The sequence below is a fragment of the Plecotus auritus genome (genome assembly GCF_963455305.1).
Source record: "Plecotus auritus genome assembly, chromosome: 8".
Taxonomy (NCBI): Eukaryota; Metazoa; Chordata; class Mammalia; order Chiroptera; family Vespertilionidae; genus Plecotus; species Plecotus auritus.
Genome location: NC_137782.1, coordinates 149,124,925 through 149,137,359, shown reverse-complemented (window position 1 = coordinate 149,137,359; position 12,435 = coordinate 149,124,925). Strand labels below are relative to the sequence as shown.

General features: G+C 52.5%; 1 protein-coding gene across 1 annotated transcript in view; it reads right to left on the bottom strand.

The window, feature by feature from the left end:
• Positions 1 to 11,625, bottom strand: part of KCNK12 (potassium two pore domain channel subfamily K member 12) — a 35,826-nt gene extending 24,201 nt beyond the window's left edge. The window contains exon 1 of the mRNA XM_080684021.1: positions 10,643 to 11,625. Within this exon, the coding sequence (XP_080540147.1) occupies positions 10,643 to 11,033 (391 nt within the window). The 5' untranslated portion in view covers positions 11,034 to 11,625. The remainder of the gene's footprint in view (positions 1 to 10,642) is intronic.
• Positions 11,626 to 12,435: the final 810 nt, after the last annotated feature.

The window sequence follows — 12,435 nt, the reverse complement described above, 5'->3', positions numbered from 1 at the left end:
CGGGTTCCCGGACCTCCCTCGGATCAGGCTCATGTGCCATCTCAGCTTTCCTTCCTCGCCCTTCATTTAAAAATAGAGTCCAGTCATCAAAACCTGCATGGTCTCCAAAATGCGCCCTGCCCCCATAGGAAATGCCAACCACCTCAGCATGGGCAGCATTTTCTGTTTTCCGTTCCCTCTGGGCCTGGGCTGTCCCAGCAGCATTTCTGGCAGGTCCTGGTGTTAGCAGCTCAGAATTCAGAGCACTTGGCAGCCAGGAATGAGAGCGTGGCCATTTGGAAAGGACTAGGGAGAAGTCACGCAGAGTGAGATTCAGGGTTTGTGTTTATCTCTAACTGTAACTTTCCAGAAAGCTGGGACACCCAATTCCAATAAAAGCCTCCCTTAGTATTTTTGGAGGCATTGTGATGGTGCTGGGTTGTGTGGGAGGAGGTGGTTCTTCCTGGTTGGTGGAACTGTGTTTAGTTACTGATAAAACTTTGGTCCCATTTGTGAGCCAACATCTGTTTTCTAAGGGGGTGGGCCATGTACAGGTGAGGGACAAGGTGGAACTACTGGGCTAAGAGGTAGACCTCAGCCGGCTTTAGGGTCGGGGGTGCCGCCAAGGCCAGGTCCAGATGGGGAATCTGAGTTGGTGGGAGAGCTGGGACCAGAAACCTGGCCGCCTTTTCCAGGACTTTTCCCACCACTCGTGGGCGATTGGGGCTGAGGCTCAGAATCCTCTGATTTGGTTTCACTGTCAGGATCCTGCCGGGCCCCAGGCAGGGTGGGAAAAGGACCAAGCTGACTCAGAGAGCCACGGAGACCGCAGTGTCCACCAGGGGAGCCCCAGCCAGAGTGAGCTGGCTGCCTGCGGCGTACCTGACAGCCGTTGAGAGATCGTTAAACCAGGTCCAGAAGAGGGGCCGGTGCACAGCCAGCCTCTCTGGCTCCAGGGGCATGGAGGGAGAGCAAGGAGCTGGGAGGTTCTTGGAGCCTGGCCTGGGCCCAGCCTTTTCCACCCCTACCCCAACGCCCCAGCAGTCACATTTATTTATTCCATCCACTCAACATACTTTGATCAATCACCACTTCGTGCCAAGCACTATGCCCCATGATTTACAGAAACTACCTCTTTGCTTTCATGATCTGCATCTCCAGACACAGGGCCCACTTCATAAGTAGTCATTCAGTGCACAGCTGCTGCCATTATGGCTATTACTGTTATTAATTGTGGCAGTGACAAACACTGCTGAGACATAGCTCCTGACCTGGAAGAGGAAGAAGGGATTTCTGACACTTACTATGTGCTGGGTCCTGGGCCAGCTTTTGACATATCTCACCCCACTGAACAGAGGCTTATATGATGGCCAGGGAAAGTGGCATAGAATCAAACAGTTAGCATTGAGTCTGGGGGCAGTAAGAGGGACCTCACAGAAGGTCTCATTCTAGTGGCCCCATTTGAGCTGGGCCTTGAAGATCAAGTTCACTCAGTAGAAGATGGAGAGAGAGGGAAGGGCATTCCAGGTGGAGAGAACAGCATGAGCAATGGCCTAGAGGCTTAAAATGCTAGGAGTTTAGGGGTGGGGACTGAGGGGGTGACTGGGAGGGGTTGGGGTGAAGTGGAGCAGGGGGTGAGGGGGGATGGCCAGCAGTTAAGTGACTAGAGAGGGTAGTGCACTGGCAGGTGCTCGGTGTCATGCCCTCTCCTAACATCCAGGTAGTTGTGCCTCAGGACAGGACCTTGGGCAGAGTCTCTCATAAACCAGTTGGCTGTTGGGAGGCTTGGCCTGAGCTGGCTGTGTCCCCAGACTCTCCTGGCTTATTTGGGTTTCTGTTTCTGCCTCTCTTTGCCCACTGCTGCTATCCCAGATGCAAGGCAAAGAGCCCTCCAGTCACGAAGTCCCCTCTCTGGGCAGCATCTTGGTGCAAGGGGCCTCCAAAGCTTGCTCCAACACGGGCTCCAGAGCTCCAGTGAGCTGCACAGAGCACACACCCTTCCACCCTCTCCTTCCGCCTGGCGGCCTCCCTCATGGAGAGGTGAGGGTTGTGAAGGAGAGAAAGAAGGCAGCCTCCGGTTCAGTCTAGCCATTGGGGCTGCAAGGGGCACAGCACAGCCAAATCCAAGTTTCTAAACCAGCCGTGGGCAAACTACGGCCCACGGGCCGGATCCGGCTGTGCTATCCGGTTCTCTTGCTCTCCCCTCCGCTCCTTTACTTTGAATTTATATTAGTTCACACAAACACTCCATCCATGCTTTTGTTCCGGCCCTCCGGTCCAGTTTAAGAACCCATTGTGGCCCTCGAGTCAAAAAGTTTGCCCACCCCTGTTCTAAACTGTGCTTGAGCCCTTGTTTCACACCCTCAGATTCTCTGCCCCTCCTCCCAGCTGATCTGAGTGGGATGTGATTCTGCTCCCTTTGTGGTAATGCTCAGGGCAGCAGGGAGGATGCTGAGCACCCTGAATCCTCTATCCTGGCATTGACTCACTTGCTGTGTGACCCCAGGCAAGTCACTTAACCTCTCTGAGTCTCTCTCTGAGTCTGTGAAATGGGTAATAGCATCCTCATTGGTTCTGGGGAGGTTCCTGAGTAAACATGGGTGAAAACACAGTACAGTAAACTGGCAAGCAGGTCCCACACGTGTAGGGACACAATCAGTGAGGTCACTGATGCTTCGGTCACCCCTCCTGAACCCTAAAACAAAGGCCTTGCCCCTGGCATGGTGGAGTCTGGAGAGGGGAGATGCTGGCAGGCCCCAAAGCCTCCCGGTCCTGCCCACAGAGACCTCTGACTGGGAATGCTTTCTCCACCCATCAGGGGAGCTGTGTCAACCCAGAGTGAAGGGTGCAGGGTGAGGCCTGGGCCTGGGGGCCTGGAGCAGCACCGTGGCTCCCACCACAATGGGGCTGTTTGCCGCAGTGCCATCCTCCAACGACCTCCACTGCCGTCTACCCCAGAGTCGTGTGGCAGGGCCTGGCCCCAGCCACCTCTGGCTTCTCTGCTGGTCTCAGCTCCACAACCTCCCCCTAAGTCCAAGCACAGCCAAGAGGCCCCAGCCCACCCGGAAACCAGGACAGTGGGTGGAGGCACTGTTCTGGGAGTGGTGGGCACAGAGAAGCACCGGGGGTTTAACCCACCACTCCATCACTCATTCATTATTTGCCAAATATGTTCTTTAAAAAGATGAAAGAGACACACATGTGAGGAATTATTAAAACATTCTAGTTGAGGTACCAAAGAAAATGCATTTTTCAAAGCACCCTCCCAGGCCAGTTATATAACAGGACACAACATGCCCCAGAGACAGTGGCCAATCACAATGAGGCAGATGCCACACTGCAGGGGTGGCTGAGACCCAGAGGGCTGGGCACAGAGTGCGGTGGCCAGGGAGCCGCAGGGGGTGAGCTGTGCTCCGGTCCCTCCTGTGTAGCGAGGCAGCGCAGGCTTCACCAGCGGGGCCAGCCCAGCTCTGAGCAGCTAATGCTTACCGCGGGCTTGCCAGGCACTGTGCACAGAGTAGCTCATTCATACTTAAAGTTACCCCATGGGGCAGGAAACACTGTCATCCTCACTTCACAGAGGAAACCCACGTTACAGATGCATCCACTCGCCAGGAGCACATGTAAGTGGCCGAGTTGGGACTGGAACCCAAGCCCAGGGAGGAGGTGACACTCACAGACAGGGTCCAGAGCATCCTCCACCAAAGCCACAGGTGGCTGGCAGAGGCGGCCTAGATTCCCCTGAGGAAGAGCTAGACCTGGTGGCTGGCTAGGGAATGGCAGGGTTTAGGATAGAACTTCTGGGGCCAGAGCCAGATAGGAAGGGTGGCAGCCAAGAGCTGGCTGGAGGTGTGGGCCAATGGACTTCAGTTCTCTCTCTACTCTCTCCCAGCACCTCCCCTGTACTGTGCAAAGGTTTCCCATCCCGTGGAAAGTCTTATGACCTCATAGTCTCAAGACCCTCTCTTTCCCAACCTTCCTTGCATAAAAATCCTGCCACTGCCTCGGGTGAGGTCAGAGGTCAAGATTGTCCAGGGTGCTCACCTCAGTGCCCGCCTACCCCTTCTGGTTTGCTGACTGGCAGCCCCTGTCCCAACCCTGGATCCTGAGAAAGTCACTGGAACTGGGTAGAAGCAAAGGGAGGACCAGAAATCTGAGGGAGACCCTGGGCAGCGGGTGACGGCAGGGGCACATGGCCTTTTGCTCTGTCTCCCAGCTCCCCTAAGTCTGAGGCAGCCACACAATGGCAAGAAGTCCTTCTATAATTGTTGGGGTGTTGCGGGCACTGACCTTCACCTTTGAACAGACCTAAGGCCCTGGCTGGGTGGCTCAGTTGGTTGGAGTGTTGTTCTATACACCAAAAGGTTGTGGGTTCGATTCCCAGTCAGGGCACATACCTAGGTTGTGGGATCAATCCCCAGTAGTGGGTATGCAGGAGGCAGTTGATTCATGTTTCTCTCTCATCATTGATGTTTCTATCTCTTTCCCTCTCCCTTCCCCTCTCTCTCAAATCAATATAAAACATATTTTAAAAGAAAATGAAGAATCCATGAAACATTTAGCTGCATAACTGTCCAGTCTCTGCTAGGCTTTGTAAAGGTATAGGCTCAGCTCGGGAGAGAGCCCAAGCAGTTTCATTGACTCAGCAGTTTCACTGCTGGAAATTCAGCCCAAGGAGATACTGCAAAAAGAAAAGGCCATCTGCATAAAGATGATCACTGTGGCATTACTAAAAATAGCCCCAAACAGGGAACCACCCAGCTCCTCAGCAACAGGGGTAGTAAATTACAGAACATCAGTCAAATGGAAGACATATCACGCACCCACTAACATCGGTATGTGAAGGCTATGTGGAAACAGGGAAACATTGATAACACCTTGGCACAGATCAGTTAGTTCCCTTCCTTTTGCCTACAAAAGGTGTGAAAAGAACCTTAGAGAACCTGCAAAAATGAAGAGTTGGGTTAGGGCAGTTGGATCACGAGTGGCTTGTTGTCTTATTCATTGAATAAATAATTATCGAGTGTTTACCATGGGCTGGGTCCAGTGCTGGGGGCTGAGGATGGAGCAGTGAATGAGAATGCATTTCCTGTTCTCCATCTAGAGCTTCAAATCTAACGCTACCGCTTTTCCCCTAAGTGACCTTCAAAGTTGTCATAGCATCATCTATAAAAATAAAAGCATAATATGCTAATTAGACTGGATGACCTTCCGGACGAAGTGGGGCTTCGAGGGAAGTCCGGGTCCCGGGTGCCTGCCGGCAGCTGGAGGGAAGGAAGGCCTACTCTTGCACAAATTTCGTGCATTGGGCCTCTAGTCTTTCAACAAAAAATAGTTGACGAGACTAATATCAGTGAGGAAAGGTGTTTCTCTCCTTCTGGGCAATGTATTTCACTCCTGGTATCAGAACCACTTCTGTTGGAATTACATTCATGTTAGAAGAAAGTCTAATGCAAATGTGACTATTCCAATCTTATAATGTTTCCTTTGAAGCCAAAAAAAAATTTTTTTTTAATCCATGTTAAAAAAAGAGGGAAAAAGTTAGGACTTGTTACTAATCTCACAATTGAATAACTAAGTGTACCTAATTTTGAAAGCCGCAAGCTAAATTATGCAGTGCTGAAAGTGACAAGTCTCATACCTACACCATCTCGTCTATGGAGCCATGGCTTTAGCTTTATAGCTGAAATATGCTGCCAGAAAACCTAATAAAAGGAAGCAAAAAGATTTCTGTTTATATCAAGCTGCCATTTGAGAAAGACTTTTAAATATGTTCCTCCCTATGTGTAAATCTGACAGCAGTTGCATAATTAAAACCCCAGTGGAGAGTTTCCTTTTAATCTTTTCAAAGTAAACCAATAAAACATCCTTTAGGATGTCAAGTGATGGATTAATACTCTTTGAATTGTTTAAATATCTTTATAGAGCACTGCCTCCAAGAATATTGCTTACTACTAAAAAGATACAAGCCACCATCTTTATCTTCAGGAGTTCATGTAGTCACAGGGCACGCAGATAATGACATGCCAACGGCCACACATGCATCTATGATAAGTTACTTTGTTAAATGGAAGGGTGAATAAATGGATACATTCACATTAAAACAAACTTGATTTCAACCTCTTCGGAATATATGGCATAGCATACGTGGGATAAATAATAATTACCTAGGGTTCAGTTCAGTATAAGCAATCAATATGAGTAATTTAGACCACAAAATTGGATTTTATTTGCTTGAGCTATTCAGATTGAGCTATACAGCTTCAGCGATTGTTAAATAATCACAGGCAAGTTTTCTCACGGGGTCTGTGCTGTGTGGACACACATTTGTGCCTACACAGTTGCAAGCTGCCTCGCTCTGGATATGGGACCCTGTTCACGCCAACTGTCAGGACAAACATTCCATCTCATCATGATGTTCCATTTAACCCTCGGTACATACAGCCACACCTGAACTTTCCTTCTATGTCTCCCTCTAGCTGAAGGTCCAATTCTGCCCCTAAACACACACACACACACACACACTCTCTCTCTCTCTCTCTCTCTCTCTCTCTCTCTCTCTCTCTCTCTCTCTCTCTCTCTCCCTCTCTCTCTCTCTCTCTGAGAGCCAGTAGCTTCTGTGTCTCTGATGACCTTTTCGGTTGGATCTTGCCTTCCCAGCTGTCTAAGACCTGCCAGATGCTTCTAGTCAGACTGACCTTTAAGATAAGCCTGTTCCTTCAAGTTTTCTCTGGACTTGATTAGTTGGCAGCCTGATTAACAATGCATCCTCCTGTCCAGTCCTGCCCGGATGGCTCGAGAAAGGGCACACACACCCCCACACATCCATTATTTTTATTGTTGTTGCTAATCCTCACCTAAGGCTATTTTCTCCATTGATTTTAGAGAAAGTGAAAGGGAGGGAAGGACGACGAGAGAGAGAGAGAGAGAGAGAGAGAGAGAGAGAGAGAGAGAGAGAGAGAGAGAGAGAGAGAGAAGAGAGAGAAGAGAGAGAAGAGAGAGAAGAGAGAGAGAGATGTGAGAGATTGGTTGCCTCCTGCACATGCCCTAATTGGGGCTGGGGATCGAACCTGCAATCTAGGTACATGCCCTTGATTGGGAATCGAACCCGTGACCCTTCAGTGCCCAGAGTCAACACTCTAACCATGGAGCAACACTGGCCAGGGCCACACATCCATTATTAAATACTTCAGTCTCAAAAACCCAATGAAATTGGTAGAACAAACACTACATAGCTTGGATTCTGGACCCAGCTGAACACACAATTAACTGTGATCTGAGACAAGTGCCCTAACATTCTGAGCTACATGGGACTGGACCAAAGGTCCCTTCCTTGTTCTAATCATCGATCCAATGGCCCATGTTGGAATATGCTTTCACCTTTGCCTTGTAGCATAAGCTTTAATTATTCACAACATAGCACCAGGTCTCACATACACAATACATCATGTTTATGTAATAAATGAAGGAAGGGATTTTCTATACTAAAGTCTAGATCAGTGGTCGGCAAACTGCGGCTCACACGCCACATGCGGCTCTTTGGCCCCTTGAGTGTGGCTCTTTCACGAAATACCATGGCCTGGGCGAGTCTATTTTGAGGAAGGGGCGTTAGAAGAAGTTTAAGTTTAAAAAATTTGGCTCTCAAAAGAAATTTCAATCGTTGTACTATTGATATTTGGCTCTGTTGACTAATGAGATTGCCGACCACTGGTCTAGATGAATCATTTAGCTGGGTCTGCACAACACACACTCAAAATGTTCCCACGGCTGCACGGACCATTCATGCTGTGATAGTCACTAATCAAATAAAACTGAGTGCATGCTAATTTCTCTCTTCACTGGACAAGGTAGCAGATAGAGAATCCTGATGCCCATTTTGGGACTGAGTTTTGGCTCCCCGAGCTGCTGAATCCATAAAAGCACCAGTAATAGTAATCATCGTGTCTGAAGACTCAGGGCATTTAAGGGGAAGGAACGATGTTAGCAGAAAGATGATCACTGTGTACATAAGTAGGTCTTTACTTAAATCGCATCCAAGTACATTTTGCAAGAGAAGGCTGAAATGACAATCATGCTACTCTGGGATTCAGCAGAACTTATCTGACCACTGCCCCAGATCATGCTACTGGCGCTGCTATCTTGGCAGACCCTGCAAGGGGCTCGTGCAGTGCTGACCTGTCCTCAGGCTGGTTCTGGTCCCTGAGTGCAGCTCCTCTCAGAGATGAATGTTTTCCTGTAGCAGATTTTGGAAAACAATGTTGGGTCATTCGTAACACAGCCACACGCTTCCGTGGAGCCCTCCTACACTACTTGCCTACATCCAAAAAACACAAATCGAGAAAGAGAACATAGTTCTTTTCCACTTGACTGAAGAACAGCCATTCCTGCCAGTAGATTAAAGGCTGGGGCTTGGAACAATTTGCCAAAACACTGACTTGATTTTTTTGTGCAAAAAGCTCGAGAGAAGCTTTCGAAGCTATGGCTGGACAGTGAATGAAAAAATTGATGGGAGCTTATCAAAGAAGTGCAGAGACAGCAGGTCCCAGGAATGGGGCCTAATCTGTGTGAACTCACAGCCCACAGAGAAAGAGGATCCTGCTAACACCATTTCCTTTGTCACTGGGAAAGAAATGCTGTGGCCTCCCAATATGTGCACAGGTGTGTGTCTAGGTGGAAGAGAGCAAAAGAGTGTGTTTACAAAAGGAGGCGCACAAATCAATAATGAGCTATGAACACATGATGTCATCCTTCAGGACTAAGCATCCTTAGTACTTTTAAAGCACTTAAAAAAACACTCTAGTTGCTATAGCAACCTGATGCAGTTCTTCAAAGGGGATTTTTTTTGAGGGGGTCATTTTATATCTTCAATCACCATAACAACATGATATGGCCTTTAAAGGGTATTTTTATCCAATTTGTGCATTGGAATTGGGCCATATTTGCCTTTTATAGTTTAAAATAATCAGATCAAGCATGACACATGAAAAATCATTGAAGGAAAGGAAGCCCTTTAGTAAACGATACATACACACTGAGCGAGACATCTCCAGCTGCTCACATCCTGCGCATGGATGCCATCTTTCTGCCTCCCAGCAGCCATCTGTGATGGCTTACGCTGGTCAGTTAGTCCGTGACCCCCAGCCTAGGCTGGCATACCAAGCCAGACCAGAACCCACCCATGGAAGGCATGTCTATGATTTCCCTCACTTCTCAGCCCAGTGAATCCAGCCCCCTCCTCCAAAACTACTAGAGGTCCAAACAGCCCAGTGCCTTCTCCTACTCTGGGACTCCAAGCAAGCGTGGATTGGACACACACACAATTTTGCCAAAATGAAAAGCTTGTGTTTATTCTGCACCCTGTACAGGTCTGTTTCATGTAACACTCAGGGGCCAGGGAGAGGGGGAAAATGCATGAAAGGAGAAGAGAGGGTGGGGGTGGAGTGGGGAGCAGTGGTAGCTCCTGGATCTCTACGGAAGAAGCTCAGAGGAGAGGGGAGTGGGAAAAGTAGGGGGCCTCAAGGAGTACTTGCAAAACATTTTTTGTAAGGTTGTGAAACTATGAGCTGTTTATACCAAAAAGAAAGAAGGAGCCTGGCCAGTATGGCTCAGTGGTTGAGCCTCAACCTATGAACCAAGTTCGATTCCCGGTCAGGGCACATGCCCAGGTTGCGGGCTTGATCTCCAGTGTGGGGCATGCAGGAGGCAGCCAATCAATGGTTCTCTCTCATCATTGATGTTTCTATCTCTCTCTCCCTCTCTGAAATCAATAAAAATATACTTTTTTTAAAAAGAGAGAGAGAGAGAAGGCATGATGGAAAGTATAGAGATACTACCCCCCACCCTGCCCAAATTACCCCTTAGTGCCACTATTGATTGGAAAAAGTGCCAAGGTAACACAGAAGAGAAGTTGAGAAATTGGAGGGAAAGTTGGGGGTGGGGGGAGGGCATGCAGAGGAGGGAGAGAAAACCAAGTGTGGCCCTGAACAAGAGCAGCTGAAGTCCGGCCTCCAAGTCGCCCAGCTTTTCTGTGAGGAGGGGGCAGTATGAACTCTAGGAAAAGCAGGCGGGAAGGGGATCTAGGAAAGAGATTCTGGGGAGAGTGGTTGCATTCCTCCGGTGAAAGGGCTAAAGGATGCTGCGGGGAGAACGCGTGGAAAAAGGGAAAAAGAGAAGAGGAGAGTAAAACGCTGTGAGTGGAGAGAAAGGGCTTTCCAAATTATTTATATGAGGAAACTGAGGCCGAGGGGGAGGAGGGAGAGTGAGAAATAGGAAGGAAGCAGAAGGCCCATGTGCTCACAAGTCCTTTATAGAGGAAAAACGGAGTCGCACAGAGGTTCATGTATGGAGCTGGCCGGTGCTGGAGCGCAGGCAGCCCCCTGGTCTGCCAGCGCCGGGGTGAGGGTTCCACCCCATCCGGCCACGCTGTCAGGTGAGTCTTCGCTGGGTAAGCTCCAGGGATGGGCCTCCCGCACCAAAAGCCAGTTAAGAGAGAGAGGAGGCCGAAGGAGGGGCCCGGGCGGAGAGGAGAGGGCGAGAAGAAAGTAGGCAATGGGGCATTAGAAGAGGCGGGGTAGCTGATGGACGCGGACTCAGCCGCCCAGCAGCGGAAAGGGCAGCAGGTGAAAGGCGCGGAGAAGAAACGCGCGCGGGGCGTGCTGCTCACCTATGGTGGATACCACGGTGCCCACGAAGTAGAAGGCGCCGGGGAAGTCCCAGCGCGGGCGCAGCGCGTCGGCTCGGACGCCAGCGGCCAGCGCGGCCTCGTAGTGCCGAAGGAAGGCGCGCAGCTCCGGCTCCGCCACTCCGTGCGCCGCGCTGAAGTTGCGCAGGGTGGCGCCCCAGCGCGCCCGCGCCTCCGCCTCGCTCGGGCTCTCCAGCGCCGAAAAGACTGTGGCGCCCGCCACTAGGTAGAGGCCGATGAGCGCCGCCAGCAGCACGAAGCGCCCCGTGTCCTCGTTGAGGTGCGAGCGGCGGCAACAACAGCAGCAGCAGGAGGGACGCGGCAGGCGGCGGCGGCAGCGGCGGGGCGGGGGCCGGGGGCTGCGGGAGGACATGGTCCGGAGCTCAGCCCCGGGGCCGGGGCGGTGCTCGGGGCCCGGGCCGCGGCATCCCCCCCGCGGGAGCAGAAACGTGAGGATGGTGGCCGGGGGTCCGGGGCTGCTGCGGAGCCCCTCACAGTCTCTCCAGAGCCTGGACGGCGGGCGCCTCCGCCTCCTCCTCAGCGCTCAGGCCGCACGCGGGTCCCGCGGCCCTTCCGGAGCCCGGCTTGGGGCGCTCGTCTCCTTGCCCCGACGACTCGTTGGCCCCCGCGGTTCCTCACCCGCCGCCCTCGGGCGCGGGGTTCTGCAGCTAGGTCCCCGCCGCCCTGTGGCCGGTGTCCGCGGGGCCCGGGGCCGCATACTCCCCTCCAGTCAGGCCGCGGGCTGCGGCGGAGCGGGCTGTGCGCCCGGGCACCTAGGACTGGGACTTGGCTGCGGGGCGCGAACAGAACCTCTGGGGGCGTCCCATCAGGCGTTCCCGGGTCCGCAGCTCCCAGGCGCGGGCTGCGCGGGCAGTCCAGCTCCCGTCCCCGGGCCTGAGCTGGCGGCGTCGGCTTCTCAGCCTCAGCACCGAGCTTAGTCCTGGGAAGCGCTCCCTTTCCAGCTCAAGCCAGAGAGCCGCCCAGCACGGAGAGGCGGAGTTACCAGCGCCTGGGGCGGGGTGTTGGGGTGGGGGTGGGGGGAGTAAGGAAGAGAGGAAAGGGGTGGGGAGTTGAGCTGCTGCGATGCCTCCCGCCTCCCTGTCGCTCTGGCGGCACTAATGCGGGGCATCAAGGCAGGTGTCGAGACTGCGGTGCTTGCTGCCACCCCGCCGGGGGCGCTTCGGCTTCAGAATTCCTCCCTTATCTCCAAGCTGCTGCCAAACTTTGCTCAATTTGATGATGCCCTGCGGTCTCGGGCTGGGGGCCCCAAGACACGAGTCTCCTCATACCGCGTCTCTCGGGCTCCAGTCCGAAGTTTAAGTTTCTTCTCGCTTGCTTCTCCTTCCTGGATCCATACGCAGTGCCAGGTCTCGGAGGGTTCCTTTGGGGGAAATGATCCGGTTTGGGGAGGAGTCGGGGCGACCGAGGAATGAGGACATCTCCTCCCTCTCTCCACTGAGCGGGGCGGCCCGCGTCAGCACCGCGGACAGCGCATCGGTGCCGCAGCCGCGGGGCGGTGGCTCCAGGGCTGCAGAGACCCACGGTGCCGGGAGAGGCCAGTCACCTTGCTGCCCTGTGTTCCCCAAACGCTCTCGCTTCCTTTCTACCTCTTATCTCTCCCCAATCGGGAGCAGGTGCAGTCACTGAAGCAGCGTGCTGACAGTGCGGGGATGCTGAGGAATAGAGACAGGGTTGGAGTCCAACACGAATAGGGGCCCCAAGGGCCACGGGAGGAGGAAGCGTCCAGGCCCACCCTGTTGCTTGGACCCAACAGC